Source organism: Aulonocara stuartgranti (genome assembly GCF_965226115.1).
Source record: "Aulonocara stuartgranti genome assembly, chromosome: 10".
NCBI lineage: Eukaryota > Metazoa > Chordata > Actinopteri > Cichliformes > Cichlidae > Aulonocara > Aulonocara stuartgranti.
Window position 1 is genome coordinate 23,665,001 of NC_138946.1, and position 19,306 is coordinate 23,684,306.

Consider the following 19,306-nt stretch of genomic DNA (forward strand, 5'->3'; position numbering starts at 1 on the left):
ATGTACACATACAAAATGTATAAAAACAATTTACATCTGTTCCTTAGTTTCTATCAATACAAATAATAATTTACATGACATTATTCAACCTTATATACATTTTATAAAATAAATACAAGTATTTATTTTTCAGAGAGCGCACTCCCATTCTGCAGCCTCTGCCTTCTGAAACAGCTCAGTGTTCATCTGCAGGCACTGTGTGTGAAACCACCTTGAACAGCTGTCACACTGGATCTGTGAATTTTCAACAAACCAAAAATACAAAAAATTATTTAATCACATGATTTAACATTAATATCTTTATTAATCTGCCATTAGTATGTATTGCATATTTTTTCATTATCAACTATTCTAAATAACTGACACACAAACCAAAAAAAAATTTACATGCTAGTTAAGGCTATATTTCCCCTCTTCCTCAAAACAAAAAAACCAAATAACAAAAGCAACTATACACAATAGATTTTGTTAAATAATATCCCCAATTACAAATCCGTCTTACCCATTTGGTGATTGAAGGCCCTGGAAAAGGTGGTTTTGGAGTTGAGCACATGGCGCAATTGTTTTCTGCCTCGAACACTAGTACAAACATAGTAAAATTTGTTATTGACAATGAATATTTAAATCAAGTCATTTCTTTGTGCTGTAACACTTCACAAACCTGAGGCTCCCAGTATATTTAAAGCAATGGCTTCACGCTGCTGTGCCATTGCTTTAATTGTTGTTTTAAATGTCATTTCTGGTATGTTGGGAAATGACTCCATGAACGCCTTTGCCATCTATGTAAATAGCAAAATATTAAAAAATTATTTAGTCATATTCCTTTTCTATAGTAGACACAATTTTATAATGCACCATCAGCACAAAAATTATTTGAAACTCATGTCTTCGTTACTTTACCAAGATGACAATCACACCGCAGCTATTTGTGTCCTTCTGTACTGGGTGTTTCAAAACTCCTCCTTTTAACTTGACATCCACCCAGTCAGTCTTGTTGATCGCAGTACGCCTCATTTTGAAGAACTCCCTGTGAAAGGGTTATACTATCATGTCCAGGCAGGAAAAGTTAAGAAAATGCAGACTCACGGAAACACAATTCTGAACTTAAGTACAGCTTTAATGCTGGACGGCAAACAGAAAAATGTTCTGAACTAGAATACAAAATCTGCCCGCTCGGCACGCTGCCAGACAGGCAGGTCATTACCTTATTTTGAATGTTCAATGTCAGCACACACAGTTTGGAAAAAAAACTCTACTATAAAACATTTTGGAATAACATGTGGCTTAATTTTATGCCACATTCTTTATTTATGGGAAACAAAGACGGTCGAGAGATATCACTTAGACAAAAACTAAAATAGCACTGGCTTTGAGTACTGTATTAAATCATCTACAGTAATCACAATTCACTATTGATATTATTTACAGTCCCAACGCCAATATGGCTGCACCACCAAAAAACACACAGAATAAAAGAAACTGTAATTCAATGAAAAAAAAAAAAAAGGGAAAGTCATATATAATTAAAGAAAAAAACAAAAATCAACCATCACATTACAAACACAAGCTGCTGCATCTAAACTGCTAAAGCAAGTTCTTAAGGCCAATGACTGACCCATCTACTATTGGGACACATACAGTTTACTTAATACTGTGATTTAACACAATATTAAGTAATATAATAAACTAACAACCAACTTGTACTTTTTCATGCTAAAATGTAATTACTGAGGCACATTACCATCCCAGCCCACCGATAAGGCCTGGCCTACAAATTTGGAAAACACTGCACAACTATAAAAGTAAATGATAATTTTTTAATTTTAATGTTGGAAAAATAACATTTACCTGAATTTTTGTGCTGCCACTTTGGATTCTTCAAGCTCTCTTTTGTTGCGTGCTGGATCAACAAGGTAAAGACAGCTGTCTGCTTTACTTGGGTACTGTAACAGAAAAGATAATACAATTAATTCTCTAGCCAGTAATTACAGATAAAAATATGTCTTTTATCATGCTTGAGAGGTTTGAATAAAACTAGTTTGATCAGTTATTACAGCTGATTGTTAAAATGAGCCCAGGAAAAGCAGTTATAAAAGATATTATTACATCAATCCCTATTACAATAAGTCAAGGTGATTTACAGATTCCATTTGCTATTATCTTATTTGTCCACACAAGATTTACTACAGTCGAATACCGTAAATTTCAGTTTTTAATGGAAAATGATAGGAAACAATTAGCATTACAGTATACTGGCATTTGACGCGCAGGACTTCATAGTGGGAGATCAAAGACACCACAAATCTGGGTTTGATGAATCCATTTGTCTCACAAAGTAAAAAAGGTTTCCAGGGATGAAATTTTATGGCACTAACAGTACATAATTTGAAAAACAAAACCCTAATTATTCCATAATATTGCGTTTTTTTTTTTAATTCAAAATATGAATTTTCTGGAGGAAAATTTGTTAGTACTAACCAGGAACTTCCAGTGAACATTTCCAACGTTCACAAACGAAACAATTGCCTGGTAGTTGTCAAAGTTGACCTGTTAACAAAGCATTAACACAATGTAAAATACAAATATATTTATATTGAAATATGTATTTATTACCTTTGACAAACAGTGCCTCCTCATCATTTCTCTTTTCCCGAACAGGATGACACCGGCAGTGTAGTGGTTCAGTATGTATACCTTACTGCCCAAATCCAACTTTCCGGCAATTTCATGCAGGGCACACTCTATGATCTTGTACAAAAAAAACATTGAATAATGAAGAGAGGTCAACTTAAACTGCTAATTATGTTACATTTTAGAAAATATGTAATCCATGATTAATTAATAATGTAGTGCTATCAATGTAAGAATTTTACTCTCTAAAGCACTCAAACGCACTTTCATTTTCATTGATTGGCTGACTGATTTTATATGTAATTTTCTCTATCAAAATATAGCTAGTTTATGTCAAACATTACAAAAGGAAAGAATATATTGAGCTAACAGTATAATAACAGTAACTCAAATAAACACTATATAAAACCAAAGTACACAGAAGACAAATTATGAAAATACAACAAAGCAGATATCGAGGCAGAAGGTTTATATCAACCGAAGACCACACTGTGGGTGACTCCTGTCAGCCATGAACAGGAGATTGAAGCAACATTTTGTGCTTATTAACGTTTCACATTTTAATAAAAACAGATTTAAAAAACAATATACTCCAATAAATATCAAAGTTACAATATCACAGAACATTATTAAATCCTTTAGTTGTGTTTTCATGGTAAATCTGGATAACAAAATGTGACTCAAGACTGAAAGTTCGTCTTAGACAATTTCACTTTTTTAAATAATTTGATAGATATTTTTTTTAATTTTTTACGGCTATTTATTTATTTTAAATTAAAGCAATGCTGGTCATTACGCATGAAAGTTAGCGATCTGGAGTTGTGACTGACAACCGTATAAAACCTTTTAAGATTCAAGTGCATCAGCACAGTAACAAATCCATTTAAGACTAAAGCATGTATAAACAATAGCTCTGTCTATAAAAACATTCCAACTGTGTAACGTAGATGCTAAAATGTGTTGTTGATATGGGAACAGCATTAAGATCAGTGATGTTTTTGCTCTATGAATAGCAATAAACCAAAACAAACACCAGGAAATTAAATTTTTGGTTTGAAAGGTTATGTAACACAGTAATTAAAATACAGCTTCATTTATTTTGTAGTCTGTCTTTTCCACGTACCTCGCCTGTTAACCATTGATGAGGTTCCAGTGATTTCAGCTCGCTGTGGTGAACTATAAAGTTGTTCCCTTTTATTTGTGATGGAATCACAGCAACAACAATTTCGGTTTCCTGTCTTTTCCACAGTGCAGTGACCTATGGGCAACATAAACAGTGTATTTGTATTTGTGGCACAAGAGTAAGTAATGCTTTTGACATTGTCAAAAAAGTACACAAATAACTCCAGATGTACCACATCTTACAAAATGTACATTTGCATACTGACTCATGGGCATTTATTAGTGGTCTTTGATGAGTCGTTCTTGATCAATGGTCATACCAATTTGCATAGTTATGATGAAGCAACTCACCCCGCAACTGATCATTACTTCAGTTTGCTGGTTTAACTTAGAATGATAATGTTCTCTTTATAATTTTGGGGAAAACTGCAGTAAGATTAGACTGAAGAAGTCACTTGGATGATTGACGAAACTTTTCTCCCACTGAAAAAGCTACGTCCAGATGAATGGAATCAAGTTTTTCAGTTTGACATAAAAAGGATGATTGACAATTCATCAAGACATATAAATGACTATGTGTTATACCATTATAGAGACCTAATACATTTTTTATGACAAGTTAAGTATTTATTGAAAAGTTGTTTGATGTGCACAAGATTGTTACTTTCAAATTTAATTTGTGAATACTAATAACTCAATTTGACATCAGTCTACCTACCACAATCAATAATTAATTAGCTTGGAAAAGCTGTAAAAAGGATGAATAGTTTAAAGGGAACAGAAAAAGTTTTCATCATAACAGAATACATAAGCCTTAGTTTTGCACAAAAATTTCAAACATAAAAATTCACATTGTAAGCGCCAGACGTCTGCTTTATATTTTTATTTACGATTGAGTTCATGTTTGTTTTATAATTCATAGATTCATTACATAAGTCATCTTTTCAGGATTAATAAATGTGAAAATATATGTTTACATAAAGTAATTTTAAGTCACTGTTTTGGGATTGGAACCTAAAAGGGGGTACCTCTCACTAAGTATGTAAGTGCAATAGTAGCATGAAACCCTGTGTGAGTGTGTGAGAGGGAAGGGGAGGAGCATGGACATAGAGGTTAGGAGTCTCACGGTTTTCTGACCGTGTGCACAGCTAGTTATGGATAACTGCTATTTTTTGGAACTTCAATGAACTGGAGTTCATTGTTACATCTTCAGTTTGTAATAAATAAACAGTCTTCAAATCATAATGCAACTGGAAGCATTTCTTATGGAAACCAGGAACACGCGTCAGCCATAGACTCTCCTTTTTTGAACTTGGTTTATTGGAAATTACCCTACACACATGTTATTCTCATGTAACCCTCTGCATGTTTCCGAACTGTGTCTGAATGACATAGCAGCAACTCTAGTGATCATGATGTTATGACTTTTTGTTGTGATTTCATTGAAGCTAAAGACAGTATAATACACATTGATTTACCTGTAATTTATCCAATGTGTTGCCCTTTTCCTCCTGTACTTTTCTGGAGGTGTTTCGCACATCGCATCGTTCTATATCGTCTGTGCTCTATCATAAATTAAAACACATTACCATTTAAATATTGTTTAATATGTGTGGTGTGCTACTATATTCTAATTCACTGTTTTAAAGTGTAATTTTTGCCTTGCATTTAATATTTTCAAATTGATATAAATCAAAAATACATTACCATAATTAAAACCTTAATATCACAAAAACCATGATCACCTGACTTATGGAAGTTGGAGTTGGATCCTCATTCTGATTTCCTTGTCCTTCACTGTTTGGAAATGGGTCCTTCAACAGTTCTTTGCACGCCCTCTCCAGTTCCTTTGCATTTTTTTCCTCCTTGTCCACAAGATTTATTGTAAATGGTGCTGATTTTTTAGTCTTATTTTTTACATGGTCATAGATTGTTTGAACAATCACATCAGCACATTCCCTGGCAGGAAAGTTGTATATTCCTGAACTTACTGCTGGAATTGCAATAGAACACATTTTGTGCTCCTCGGCCTTTTGCAAAACACTGATTATGGCCTGTCGCAACATTGGTTTTGCTTGTGTGACATCTTTGGCTGATGGTTTGCTTTGCAGACATGGTCCCACTACGTGAATAATTTTTTGGCAAGACAGGTTCCCAGCACTTGTTACAATAGCTTCTCCAGTCTGCAGAGGTCCGTTTTCTGCTATGTAATTATTGCTCTCTTTCTGTATTTTTGTCCCACCACATTCTGAGATCGCCAATGCCAGCCCACCACATGTTGTAACATGGTATTTGCTGCATTGACAACAGCGTCCACTTGAAACTTGCAGAGATCAGCAATCCACACTGAAATGTTTACATCTTGCGTGAGATGTGCTGACATTATCCTTTTTTGTGTTGCTGCTTGTTCTTCTTCATCCTTGTGCGAAAATTTTAAAAATGAAAAACAAAAAAATTTAAATAACAAAGTAAATATAGAATTCATAACATTATAAAAAATTTAAGAAAGATGAATACAGAGATTGTAATAAATATATTATTCAAGGTCAAGTATAGCTCAACAACAATGTATTTCAAAATTAGATTAGGCAAAACTACTATAGATGCCAGCCATCCTTTCTTTGTATTACCTGCTGTATTAGAAAGCATGAACTAGTGCTATTAGATCCAAATTTTCATTGTTCTCACATAATAACATTAAAATTTAAAAACACACACTCACATATTTATCTCTCTCTTTCTCTCTCTTTTTTTTTTTTTTTTTTTTTTCGGTCATGTTATGTTTACCTGTCAAAGGCTTGTTACAAACTATGAAACACATTGTGCAGACTTCTGGATGTTAGAAGAAAACGAATACTGCTCATGAATGAGACTAAAGGCAGGAAGGTGTCCTTTAAAACTAAACATGTTAATAGGACCTCCCTGTTTATATCATAGTTTAAGATATAGCACGTGTATTTCAGTAATAGCCTGCTGAGGCCACTATACGTGCTGGCCTCATATCAAATGTGAAGGCAGACTGAGTCTATGTTTGACGTTTGTTTATATCTAATCTTCCTTTTCAAACATTTAAACAGCAGCGAGTCTGCAGCTGAGGGAATACAAATTCAAATTGTCGGAACAGGTTTGCTCGTTTCTTGGATTCATTTGGTGATTTATTAAATGTATAACTGTTATTCTAATCTGCTGCTGAGTCTCTTACACTTTTCTTTATGCTGTATATTTTCACGTCTCTGGAATAGTTGGCAGTTAGTCAGCTGGGAAACTTTGTGTTAACTCATGGAGCTGAGGATATCGTGGATATGCTGACCTCGCTCCGTGGTGTACACAGCGAGGTCAGCATGATTAATATTCACAATAAAAATATTAGCCGAACATCATGAAGTCTGTATGTGTTTCATAGTGTCGAACAACCTTTGTACAGTTAAAGCCAGCAGTTACTACATGACGGAAACACCAACGTTATCTCTTTTATGTGTTTATACACAGGTCACGCTGATTACTGAACAAAAACCCAAAGATCAGATGTTAAACAGATTTATTTGCTCTCTCTCCTCCTTAAACATGTTTTTAATGTTAGTTATAATTCAGAATTGGCGACGGAAACACGTAGGACACATAAGAACATCAGGAAATAAAACACCGATAAATATAACCTCAGTAAAAGAAGTCAGCGGGGGTTACTACAGCTGTGTACCGGGGCCTGCGCTTTGTCGGTGGGATTGCTTGCGAGGCGAGCGGGTCTATCCCACGCTTTGCCGTGAGACTGGGACGACATCTCCGAAATCATCGAAACACTTTTGCAAAGAGGCTGTATCTTGACAAACCGACCAGACACATGAAGATTAAACCACTACATTCTCGGCTAAAAAAATATTAAAACGGTATTTGGTAACACACAAACAGGGTTTTTCAAAGCTCAGTTCTGTTAGCTTCCACATGCCGGTTGTTGTGTGCTAGAAACAATGGCCACCACGCCAAAGCAATGGTTTTGACTCGATCAGCGTTAACCCCGCCCCCTGAGTTTGATGGGTGAGGCTGACAGATAAAATTATTTCATGATGAGAGCCAGGCGTCAGGACTGCCAAAATGAAATAAATAAATATATCATTAAATAATGAATTAAATGTGTCAATAATGAATTAAATGTGTCAATAATGAATTAAATGTGTCAATTATTAATTAAATGTGTCAATAATTAAATGTGTCAATAATTAATTAATTACATATATCATAACTATTTATTTAATTAACTAATTCCAATTTTAATTAATTATTGCCACATTTAATTAATTATTTAATGGTGTATTTAATTAATTCATTATGGCAGTCCTGGCGTTCCATAACTTCTCGGTCTCCACTCGGTAAGACTGAAAAGTATAATTTTTAAATAATTAACAATACTTTTTAGATCTGATCTTCATGTTTAAAAGATTACAAACATGCAAACCGTCAAGGACATTTACTGTAATCCCAAATTTAGTTACCGTAAAATGCTTAATGCTTCCTGTCTTTTGTTTAATTACAGTTGTTAGTCTAATAATCTCCTATATTTATCACGTCTGAAATGTCATTCTAACCACATGTAATGCATTTGAGAAAATGTTTGTTAATAACACAAAGTCACAATGACAGTACCAAAGACATTTTAGACTAAAGAATGCACAAAAAGAAAAAAACATTTCGAATGTGAATATACATTACAGATTTGATAAATTCAAAAACAGCAGTGCGAATGACTGTTGTTGTGTAAAAACTGCACAAAATCTGTCCCAAAATTTAAATTATCCTATTTAAACCTCACCTTCATCCTTTTTTTTGCCTACATCGCCATATTCTCGGAGAAGAGCATCATGTTTCCTTTGATATATTTGCACAAAGTCATCTAGTCTAGTGAGACGCCTTCGTTCAAAGCGAATCCTTTTCAGGTCCCATTGACTTTTTTTCCATTATCCCTTGCGTTCGATTGCCGAATTCAGCATAATGTTTCTTTTACTGTATTAACTTATTCTACCTGCTTCTTAAACTTCGACACATGATTGTACCGTTTACTGAGAAAGTGATACGCTGAGCCTTTCCCATGCCGTCCAAGGTCTCCTAAAGAAAAGACAGAATTTTTAATCAATAAAGCACATAAATAACAACATATAAGTGTTGATTGACCAAAACAAGACATACCAAGCAGCATTCCTGACCACAAGGTAGCATGTGGTAGAAAGTACTTTGAAATACTTGAAATGAATGCTGGTGCATAGTACACATTCAGTGGTCCAGTCACATCAAGGTGGGCACTGGCAATTACTTCGACAAAGTGCTTTTTAAGTGATGAATGAACAATATCTGTCTGAAATAAAAATTGAAATATCATATGATTACAATGTCTTTTGATTTTTAAAGAAAGTCTTAATCGTTTTTAAAAACACATAAATATACTACAAAACGATGTTATTGGTGTCACACTACATCATGAACACAATTAATATCTGAAACATTGAAATCCAAGATGAATTTTAAAATTACCTTATAATCCTCTGGAATGATGTCTGTTTCTTCAGCATCCCCATTCCCCGTCTGATCGATCAGCATTTTGAGGTTCTGCAGGTGTTTTTTCACTTCTGGTCCACTGCATGGACTTTTGAAAACAACTGTTGCACTTATAATGATGCCATCCATGTCTTTCAAGTTTGAAGAACAGGCCAGTAATCCAAAAACGTGCATGCCAAATTTGTAGTGTTTCTGTAGTCTATAGTGGAAAAAAAGCATATAAACAATATGCATACTAAACACAAAGTCTAATCATTAGCAGAAAAAACAATTGCAAAATATAATTATAATAGACATGAATTAGAAAGTCAACAATAACTACAAGGGCAAGTACACTAACACCGGAGAAATACTTAAAACAGAAAAATAACAATCGTACTCACAGACTCGAGCACAAATACCTCTTTTTGCAAAGATCCTTTGCGTTCTTCATGATGTGACTCAAACACCGGTGGAGAATGGGTATGTTGAAGTTATCCGTGTCTAACTGTCCTGTGATAACCTGGAAGTATCGCTCCAAAAGGTCTTCCAAACTTGCTCTGCAGAATGTTACAGCAATGGACTGGAGAAGCACCAGTGAGCCATCACATATGATCATTACTGGCCTTTTGTTTGCCCTGCTTCCATACATTCGTGTAAGCTCTGTTTGAAATGCTTGTAGAAAATATGTAACAGAGGCAGTGGTATGGTCACATGTTACAAAAGTTGCTATTGGTAGAGGTGATGATCCCTTGAAGGGATTTCTAACTATCACTTCATACACATAGTACGGATTAGCAGAAGCATTGTCTTTAGAGATAATGCTTCCTGTTGCATCAAAATATACTATGTCGTCTTTGCACCGCTGGTAAAACACTGAAAGTGTTTTTGTGGACCACAGCATTATACCTTTTGGATGCAGGAGCACTCTCTGAAGGACTTCGTTTGGAAGTCCTTGCTGTCTGTCTATTAACATTTGCAGACTGGTCATCTCATTTAAATGAGGTCTCTGTTTTTTTTCTGTGGGACAAGGCAATATTTTTCAAGACATCTTTAGATGGAGCCTCATCCCGACACCCTGCTTGGAAAGCTTTTTCTGGTATTAGATTTAGAGAATCCAGATAAAGACTTCTTGGCAATTTGGTTTCAAGTTTTTCTGCTAAAACATCTCTGGACTGTCCACGCACAGGTCTTGTTTTTATTTCCTTTGTGTTGTGGCACACCTCACCTCCTTGGAAAAGCACATCAGCCTTCAGGGTTTTTTCATCTTTAACCTCCACTTTCACAGTCACTGGACAATCCTTAAAACGGCAGTATCCCGTACATGAGAATACAGCCGTCTTAGAATGTGACTGACTGGTCTTGATGGTATGCCTCTTAAATCCAAAACTGCAAAATGGGTGTACTGACTTAATGCCAGTGGCTACAACATTAGTCCACTGCATACTTTTGAAAAGCCTCCCTTTCTGTGTGGTTTTTTTTTTTTTTTTTTTTTTTTTTAAATGTCTTGCCAGTCTTTCTGATCAATGGAGAAAAAAAAAAAGCATGGCTGCTGTGGCAAAGAGCATTTGTAGAATTCCTCTTCAGCATTACTACTGTCACTTGTGTTTGATGAATTTCTACTCCAGTCCTATAATGCATCAGAAAGACTTTATTAAAAATAGGTGATGTAATTTCATGACAAATGTTATGTGGAAAATACTTTACCTTTTCGAGGGATGTAGACGATTGTGATGGAGACACACCGGGTTGTTTAATTCAGGAGAAATGTTTTGGACAATGCCATTGTCATCACTCTCCTCCACAACATCCTTTGAATATCATTTTATTTGTCAAACAAAGAAATAACTTTTAAATAGAGACATTGTTTTCATAGAGTAAAAGTAGTTATAATTAATGTAATAAATAATTCCAACCTGTTTGAGCAAATGGAGAGATTCATTTCCTTCCATTGCAGATGGACACATCTCCAATGTTTCGTCGCCAGTGTTTCCTTCATCCTGAGTGTGAAATAATTATTAACTCATGAGTATAGTAAGGTAAAACAAGAACTACATGTTTTATTTTAAAAGGTTTAGCATAGAGCTTACTCTATATTACAAATTTAATAGATGTTTATATAACCTATGCAAAAAGGCATGGAAACTGTATAATAGAAATGTGAAATCAACTACTCTGTATTGCATGTTGTCACAGCAAGTTCTTTAGTAGAGTAAAGAAGCAATGTTTGTTGAACACCACAGTGTTGTGAATATATATATATATACACACACACACACACACACACACACACACACACACACACACACTGGTAAAGGTGAATTGGAAGGACAATTTTTTTTCAAACAAGATTTTTGCAACACTAAACGGACCCCCCTTTCCGCTTGTGCTAGATAGATGAAGTGCATCTTTAAAAATCCCATTTGAGTTGTACAACACAAATCTCACTTCAAAATTGTGAAAAACACACCAGAACTCAAAATATAAGAACCTGACAACATGGTGTAATAAGAGGACAACACTAATTAGGTAACTTGGCTCCTCCCCCTGACATGAACAGTAATTGTCAGGGCTAACTTTATTAACAGGACAAAGGCCATACACAAACATGTATTTTGTGTGTATTAAAAGGGCAACAGGTGAATAAAAGGAACAAATTGAGTGCATTTTACAAAAACAGGATTGTTTTGTTAACAGAAATGAAAATAACTGGCAATATAAAATTATATGTCCTCTTAGATCAGATGCACTAAAACAGTGTCAACAAAATGAATTTACCAATCTTCTAATAGTAAAATTCTAAAATAAATAAATGAGAAACCAAAACATACAAAATATCTTTTGTAACTCCTCCAAGAAGTACTTTGGAGTTATGTAGACTCCTCTACATAGGATTTTCTTTTTTCTTCAACGACACGCCCCGATTCCTCACAAAATCTCTGATGTTTTGAATAGAACGACCAGCCAGAGCAGGATCTTCTGCAGTTTTGCATTGCTGGCATTCGATAATAGTGGCCAGTTTTCCTTTTTTGATATGTTCGCCAAAATACTTCATTATCGCAGCAACCTCCGTGGGAGACCAAGGATGCTTTTTGACCCTCCTTGCATTTTCCAGAGAAGCTAGAAGCAGAAAAAAATAAATGTAAACAAACTACTTTTTAAACAATTTTTAAATTAAAGGGGACGTATTATGCTCAATTGTGTGAGTTGACATGGTTGTAGGATGCAAAAATATAATGGCGATAATCGGCTTCCTTCAAATAAGCCGAAGAATTGAGTTCTGCACACACTAGTTTTACAGCCCTGCTAAGAACAGTGTTTAGTCTACACAGCCCAAAGACGGCCTTTGCATTGTCCACGAGGACAGGTGCTGAGGCTGTGATTATGCTAGATTGTGCAAAATACACTACCTGGGACCTAAAAGAGCTCCTTTTTTAGTTGTTGAAAACCTACACTTAAGGAGTCGGGAGGCAATTCATAACCAAATATACATACAAAAGCAACAAAAAAAAGTGGGTTTTGCATAATATGTCCCCTTTAAGGTGAATTTGTTGTAACAGTGTTTCTTTGGTATAAATCCTGTAATGCTGACTGTTTAAATACTTATTACAATGGATGAATACATTTATTTAAATGTAAAATTCTGAAAGGTAGCCCACATTAAGTCAGAATTCCAATAAATAGCTATGGCAAATCACTATGGATGGAGAGCATTTTATTCCACACACCGTTATACAACAAAAAACATGTATAGCATGATATTGTAATAATTTGAAATGTATAACATATACTCAAACATTTCATATATAACTGTCTGACTCAAATGTTTATTTAAAAACAAGGGTGGACCCTGCCTGACCATGAGGTGGGCCTTCAGGTTTTTTCAGTGAACATAATTTTCTTCAAGACGTTCAGGTTACAGCCCACAATTAGCCAAACCAGCCCAAATTTTCCAATATTATCCAGATTCTGCCTATGGGAATAAGATGATGTTCAGAGTATGGAGATAATGTAGAAGCCCAATGGTTGAGGAATCCTCAAAATTAAAAACCCAAATCATAATATGTTCTCATTGCTTTGTTTATTAATTGTTTTGGTGCATTGCTGTTTTGAAAATGATAAGTATTTAAATGTATTACAGATTAAAACAGGCATAGGGAAAGTAATTTAAACATTTATCCCATTACTTAATACAAGGTATTGTTCCACATTGAATGTGATTTATGTTTTACCTTACCAAGTAGGTTAATATAATTGTCTAACCAAGTTGTAGAATTATGGTACGGTCCCTGGCAGAAAGATGAGCATAGTCACCATACTGGCTTGGGTGGTGTGGATAACTGGGTTCAAAAATGCATGAAGTTTACATTTGTGCTTAAGTGACTTTTGTATGCATGTCACCATTTACCAGATTGTTTATTTGTTTTCTTCTTACTGCTTGGCTTCATCTCCTTGTTTAGTATTCTGTTGGGTTCAATGACCTTACCCGCTCCATTTTTACTTTGTGCTGAAAAACAAAACAAAACAGTAAGCATATATTTGTTGTATTAAATCTCTTATAATGTAATGTCAAATGCTCCTGAATGTGGTCAAGCAACTAATGGACCTTGAAATCTTGAATATGGTTTCTAAGATAAATCCAGAGTCGCAACTATGACTTTTAGTTTAAGGTGACACATGTGAATGTGGAATATGGCTAGAGCTATTACAGCTGATATTAAAAGATACAAGGCTGAATTTTTCTCCAAACAAGACTCCGGTGTAGTGATGGGATTTCCGGCTCTTTTTAGAGATCCGGCTCTCTCGGCTCGGCTCACTAAAAAGAGCCGGCTCTTTCGGCTCCCGAACCGGCTCTTCAGGTTATTTTGTTGCTTTCATTCATTTATTATTAACAACAATATAAAATTATGCACAAAATGAATTACTAATGTTTAAAAACGTGTTTTCTATGTATATATGTTCATTATATAAATCTGCTTTTATTTATTCACTCCACATAAAATTTAAAAAATAAATTATAAAATACAAAAACCTACCATTTACAATTTAACTTTTAAAATTTAAACTTTAAATTTAAAAATACCAAGTGCCCAGTGCTCAGCTCAGTGGGTAGACACACTGGCAGCTTCACTTATATCACACTTAATTCACTGTGTTTTATCTTCCCATCGCACTGATGAGTGGACAGTTTTCAGGTGCCCGTGCACCGGCTCTATATGATATCCTTTTCTTGCAGACTCTACACTCTGCCTATGTATTGTCAGTAAAATTTAAATGGTTCTAGATTTTGCTTCTTTTCTTGGTGTCACTCATTTTCTTTACTCCACCTTTCTAATGTGACGACATTGTCTCTTGTTGTTGCTCCCGGCTCTCTTTCTCTCTCTCTCCCTGCTGCTCTTTTCGTGTGCTACTGCTGTTGCGAGTGTAACTACCGCCCCTAGCTCCTCCCTCTGCTCAGAGGCGGGAGGGGTGCAAACGCAAGGCTCTGTTTGCGCCCCTCCCGTCTCTACTCAGCGCAAACACAAGGCTGACGTGCAGCGAAAAAAGTGAGAGAGAGGGCAAGAGAAAGTAAAAAAAAAAAAAAAAAAAAATCCACGGCTCCCAATAAGGAGCCGGCTCGCATCGTTCACTTCAAAGAACCAGCTCTAAGAGCCATTTCGTTCGCAAACGACCCATCACTACTCCGGTGACTGGTCAACTTTCCACTCACCACTGATTTACTGTAGAAAGAGGATGAGAGCGTAGAGGGAATACTTCAGAAGCGCAAACCAGGTAAATAAAGAGTAGTAGATCAGCCCTCCACACACCAACTATTTTCATCTCTCTTGATTAATCTCATCTCCTTCTGTCTCCTGCAGGGCAGCTTCCTTTCTAACATCCTTCAACAAACCTTCCTCACTGTCCCTTGTTTGCACATGCCCAACACAACCTCAACCTGGCCAATGTAGAACAATGTAGACATTTTTTCCAACATGTGCAGTCCCAATGATATTGTTCTTCCTAATCCTATCCATTCTCTCCACCCTCAAAAAGAATCCCAGCATCTTTGCTTTCCCCAAACTCACCTCCAAGAACTGCAATCTATTAAGAACTCTGCTGCCCCCTTACTCTACTGCACTCACTCTAGAGACTATATCACCACATCCTAAAAAGAACATTACTGGCTGCACACTGACTATAGTATTGAGTGCAAACTCCTAATCAACTTTTAAGCCTTCAACAACCTCGCCCCCGCCACCCTGAGGGATTGTCTTTACTGTCACTCTCCCACAACACTGCTAACACTAACCTCCTTACCCCCATCATCAAAATCATAAATCTGAGGGTACAATCCTTTGCCACTGCTAATTGCACCCTCTGGAACTTCCTCTGCTCATTAGATTCTCTCTAGAACTTTAAATCACAGCTCAAAATCACCTGTTCAAACTAGCATTTCCTACCTGACCATCCTCCAAAACTGACCTTTCTATTCTGTTGAGCTGGTCTTTAGAAAGATCCTTGACTTTCTTTAAATTACCATTTGGACAAAGGTAACAATCACTGGAAAAATGATAGTAATGAATTATCTTTTTTTTTTTTTTTTTTTTTTTTTACATAAAGATATCAAAGATAGCAAAAGTGTCTAGGAAGTAGTTACAAAGGTAAAAGCTTCAATAAATGATGACAAACACATACCTGGAGGTTCCTTGACAACTTTCTTCATCATTCTAGTATCTATAGAATCTGTAATAAAGTCTATTAGTCATGTGATTTCATAAATTGAACAAAGTTGAGACTAATCACATTGTACTTACCAATCTGTGGATATACAAGATTTCCTTCACTGACCTCACGCTCCGCTCCGACCTCCTCACGCTCCGCTCCGACCTCCTCACGCTCCGCTCCGACCTCCTCACGCTCCGCTCCGACCTCCTCACGCTCCGCTCCGACCTCCTCACGCTCCGCTCCGACCTCCTCACGCTCCGCTCCGACCTCCTCACGCTCCGCTCCGACCTCCTCACGCTCCGCTCCGACCTCCTCACGCTCCGCTCCGACCTCCTCACGCTCCGCTCCGACCTCACTTTCTTCACTTGAATCTGTCAACTGTAGGTTATCTAACAAAATAAAAGATTGTCTTAATGAATTATAAGGTTATAGTGCAGGAAACGTGTATAATTCTTAACCTTAACACCACTTTACCTTCGATTTCAATCTCTTCAAGTGTTTTGCCTTGAAGGCTTTTGAGAGACCCTTTCTCCATGGCAATCAGTAGTTTGGATATTTTGGCAAGCTGGGTAGTAGCCTCTGGAAGTCTATAATATTCACGATGAACACGAATATCATGACCTAGGAAGTTGGCAACTTGGTCTAACTCGTGATTCTTGAGGTTTAAGATCTGAGACAAAGTTGCGACATGTTTGCGCAACTGCGTTGAACGTAGGTGTTCAGGGTTTTCAGCCCCACATTCAGTCGCATAAATCCTCAAACAGTCCTGTCCTCTGTAGGGAGTCAGACAATGAGGTCTGGCAAACAGGAATATGTTTTCTGCCAGAACACCACAGTCTTGTCTTTTCTCTGTCAGCCGTGTTATGGCATTCACTATGTCTGGTGAAAGTAGCACTGCAACCTTGCGTCCTCGTTTACCCCTCAATTCTACACGACTGAAGTGTTGACAAAGGTAAAGTTCAAATTTTGTCAGTCCAATTGCAACATCCTTGTGCAGGGTACTAGTGTCTCTCTCCTGGAAGCCATTCAGTGTCATCTTTGAAATTTCTCCCCCTCTTCTCCTGTTAAATAGTATTACATTTGCCATGGTAGCTTTACAAAGTTCACTGTATGATTTTGGTGAACTATGCTCTTCCAAGTCCTTCAGTGCTTGTTCTGTAGTCTTCTCCAGATGTCTATGAAGACGCTGAACATCTTCTGTGAAAGGAAGTGTGGAAGGCTTGTTGAAGTGCCGCTCGTTTAGTGTGGTTAATGCAGTATGGGAGATGAGTTCTGACCACTTTGTAGCATAAAGGGTTTTGAAACTCTGGGTTGACTTTATCAGTGCACTGTCTTCTGCCATCAGTGCTCTGCAATGTATAATATCACAGACTTTCTGCAGTGAGTGTCCCAACTTTAAAGCAAGGCTTGGAGTCGAGTAGCAGTTCTTTTCTTCATCATACCCACACACCTTCTTAACAGCTTTGATAACCACATTGAAATTTGCAGGTCTTACAGCATCCTCAAAAGTGTGTATTGAGCATTCTTTCCGAAGTGTGAGCAGAAGTCTTCCACATTCTCGGAGTGTCTGGCGAATGTAGTCAAATTTGGTGGGATCTTTCCCATGTTTGTTAAAGAATGATTGAGCAAGCTGAAGAATAGAGAAGTCACTTCGCACAGTAGAAGTTATTTCATCATCTTTCATGACAGCTAATATCTTCCAAACACCGGGGGAAACTTGCTGACACAGAGCTGACTCACTCATACAGGCCAGGGACAAGACCTTTTTTCGTCCCCCCCTCTGAATTGGCCTCCACTGGTTTTGAAGAACATTTACGAACATGTCTCCAAAGATCTCTTTTAAGATATAATGCCTCGCAATAAATGCAGTGAATATAGTCTTTTCCTTTGTAGGGTTTTTTTGATGTGCGTCTGGTTTTTAATGATCCAATCCCACTTGCGATGACCTCCGAGTTATGTCTGTGGTTTCCTTTGTTTCGCAGCTTAGAAAGCATTTTCAAACGGTCTTTGGACTTCTTGGGAAGACTTAAAACTCGAGCAACATCTGCATGTGATTTCTCATGAGTTTTTAAATGACGTGTAAACTTTGTCTGTAGTTTTCCACAAATGTAGCAGTATGTTTTGTTTCTTAGTGAGGAGGATGTTTTTAAGGAATCTTCAGCCGTAGTATTAGAGTCATCAACAATGCCTTCAGCATCAGACTTTTCTGCTGTGGCAATAACCCCTGATACGTCGAGCTGTCTTGTGCCAATTCCATCTTCAGATATTGATTCGGCATCTTCTGAAATTCTTTGTCCTACTCTCTCTAAAAAACTTTCTAGGCGAGGTCTTTTCGTTTTGCAAGCAGATTGACTGCTGGAGATCTCAGAGTTTTGTACTTGTTTGCAACTTATATTTAAAGGCTCTGATTTGTTGTCCCATGAGCTGTCTGAGTCAGCTATAGAATCTGGCACATATTCCTCTTCTGATGAAGCCCCCTCACTTGAACTATCTTCACTAAAGACCTAATAACAATCAAAAACACAAAGTAAGACTTTGTTTACCTTACATATTTTACTGAGAAGAATTCTGCAAAAACACTTACCTCTGGAAGAGGTTCAGTGAGGTTCACCTTGTGGCTAACATAACATCTTTTGTGCCAGGACTGGTAGCAAACTAGACAGAGAAAAATTAAGTTAATAAAAGAAAGGTAGTTAAAGCCGCTTTCCCCAATTTAAAAAAACAGGCTAGATGGAAGCATAAACACAGTCAAGAAGGCTCCCCCCTCCCATTGGATATTATCCATAGGCCACACCCCCTGGTGTGCTTTGCTGCTAAACAGGCCAGTGCATAGTGTGGTGGAGCCATGTTAATGTAGAATTTAAGGAGTCAGGAAAGACTGTTCTATCGTTTTTCTGGACTGAGCCATGTTATTGGCTGATGGTTTTAGACAAATGCAACAGAACCACTTCATTTTTTTTTTCTTTAATCTCCAAACAACATTTATAGCTATGCTTTGTTAAAATGTTGTTATGAACATGAAAAAAAAATATGTTAAGCTAACTTGTTTTTGCAAATTGGGTATAGCAGCTTTAATAATGACATGGTAAGTAAATATGTAAAAAGTGCAGATGTAAAAGGTTCATTATGAACATATCATATTTACTTATGGATTAGTTTTTATAGTGTTCCTTATGGATCATATTTAAGATATTCTAATGTACCCAACCTTCCATAATTAAATAATTACCTTCACATCTCACACCACTCCATTTCAGAGGCGAAAAAGGTCCTCCACATGCAAAACATTTTTCTAAACTTGACATTTCATCAGGGACTAGATCAT

General features: G+C 36.5%; 2 protein-coding genes across 4 annotated transcripts in view; both read right to left on the minus strand.

Annotated features, from left to right (window-relative positions):
* The window catches only part of LOC309715672 (uncharacterized protein), a 7,421-nt gene extending 926 nt beyond the window's left edge, over window positions 1-6,495 (minus strand). The window contains exons 1-10 of one of the 2 annotated variants that reach the window (XM_082548968.1): window positions 5,499-6,495; window positions 5,232-5,318; window positions 3,755-3,889; window positions 2,614-2,748; window positions 2,479-2,547; window positions 1,849-1,943; window positions 901-1,027; window positions 662-779; window positions 503-579; window positions 1-234 (exon numbers count right to left, since the gene is read on the minus strand). The exon at window positions 1-234 is cut by the window's left edge and continues 926 nt beyond it. In XM_082548968.1, coding sequence (XP_082405094.1) covers window positions 130-234; window positions 503-579; window positions 662-779; window positions 901-1,027; window positions 1,849-1,943; window positions 2,479-2,547; window positions 2,614-2,748; window positions 3,755-3,889; window positions 5,232-5,318; window positions 5,499-5,819 — 1,269 coding nt within the window. In that variant the 5' untranslated portion in view covers window positions 5,820-6,495 and the 3' untranslated portion in view covers window positions 1-129. The remainder of the gene's footprint in view (window positions 235-502; window positions 580-661; window positions 780-900; window positions 1,028-1,848; window positions 1,944-2,478; window positions 2,548-2,613; window positions 2,749-3,754; window positions 3,890-5,231; window positions 5,319-5,498) is intronic. The other variant, XM_082548969.1, reaches the window with a different exon arrangement.
* Window positions 6,496-11,597: 5,102 nt separating this feature from the next.
* LOC309716322 (uncharacterized protein) lies at window positions 11,598-19,303 on the minus strand. Of its 2 annotated transcripts, XM_082550077.1 has the most exons (7): window positions 19,211-19,302; window positions 18,566-18,636; window positions 16,456-18,485; window positions 16,071-16,370; window positions 15,952-15,999; window positions 13,685-13,783; window positions 11,598-12,396 (listed from the first exon to the last, which is right to left on the minus strand). In XM_082550077.1, exons 3-7 carry the CDS (start codon window positions 17,801-17,803, stop codon window positions 12,161-12,163), a joined length of 2,031 nt encoding a protein of 676 aa, XP_082406203.1. In that variant the 5' UTR covers window positions 17,804-18,485; window positions 18,566-18,636; window positions 19,211-19,302; the 3' UTR covers window positions 11,598-12,160. The 2 variants fall into 2 exon arrangements, with proteins under 2 accessions (XP_082406203.1, XP_082406204.1); XM_082550078.1 differs by lacking the exons at window positions 11,598-12,396; window positions 13,685-13,783 and adding an exon at window positions 14,954-15,816 and having other exon boundaries at window positions 19,211-19,303.
* Window positions 19,304-19,306: the final 3 nt, after the last annotated feature.

What these genes read in the sequence shown, in the direction of transcription:
- LOC309716322 (XM_082550077.1), bottom strand. Translation starts at nt 17,803, where the DNA reads ATGTTCGTAAATGTTCTTCAAAACCAGTGGAGGCCAATTCAGAGGGGG. An exon ending in TGAAGAGATTGAAATCGAAG is followed by an intron (nt 16,371 to 16,455) that starts GTAAAGTGGTGT and finishes TTATTTTGTTAG; the next exon opens with ATAACCTACAGTTGACAGAT. An exon ending in AGTTGTCAAGGAACCTCCAG is followed by an intron (nt 13,784 to 15,951) that starts GTATGTGTTTGT and finishes TTTGTTTTTCAG; the next exon opens with CACAAAGTAAAAATGGAGCG.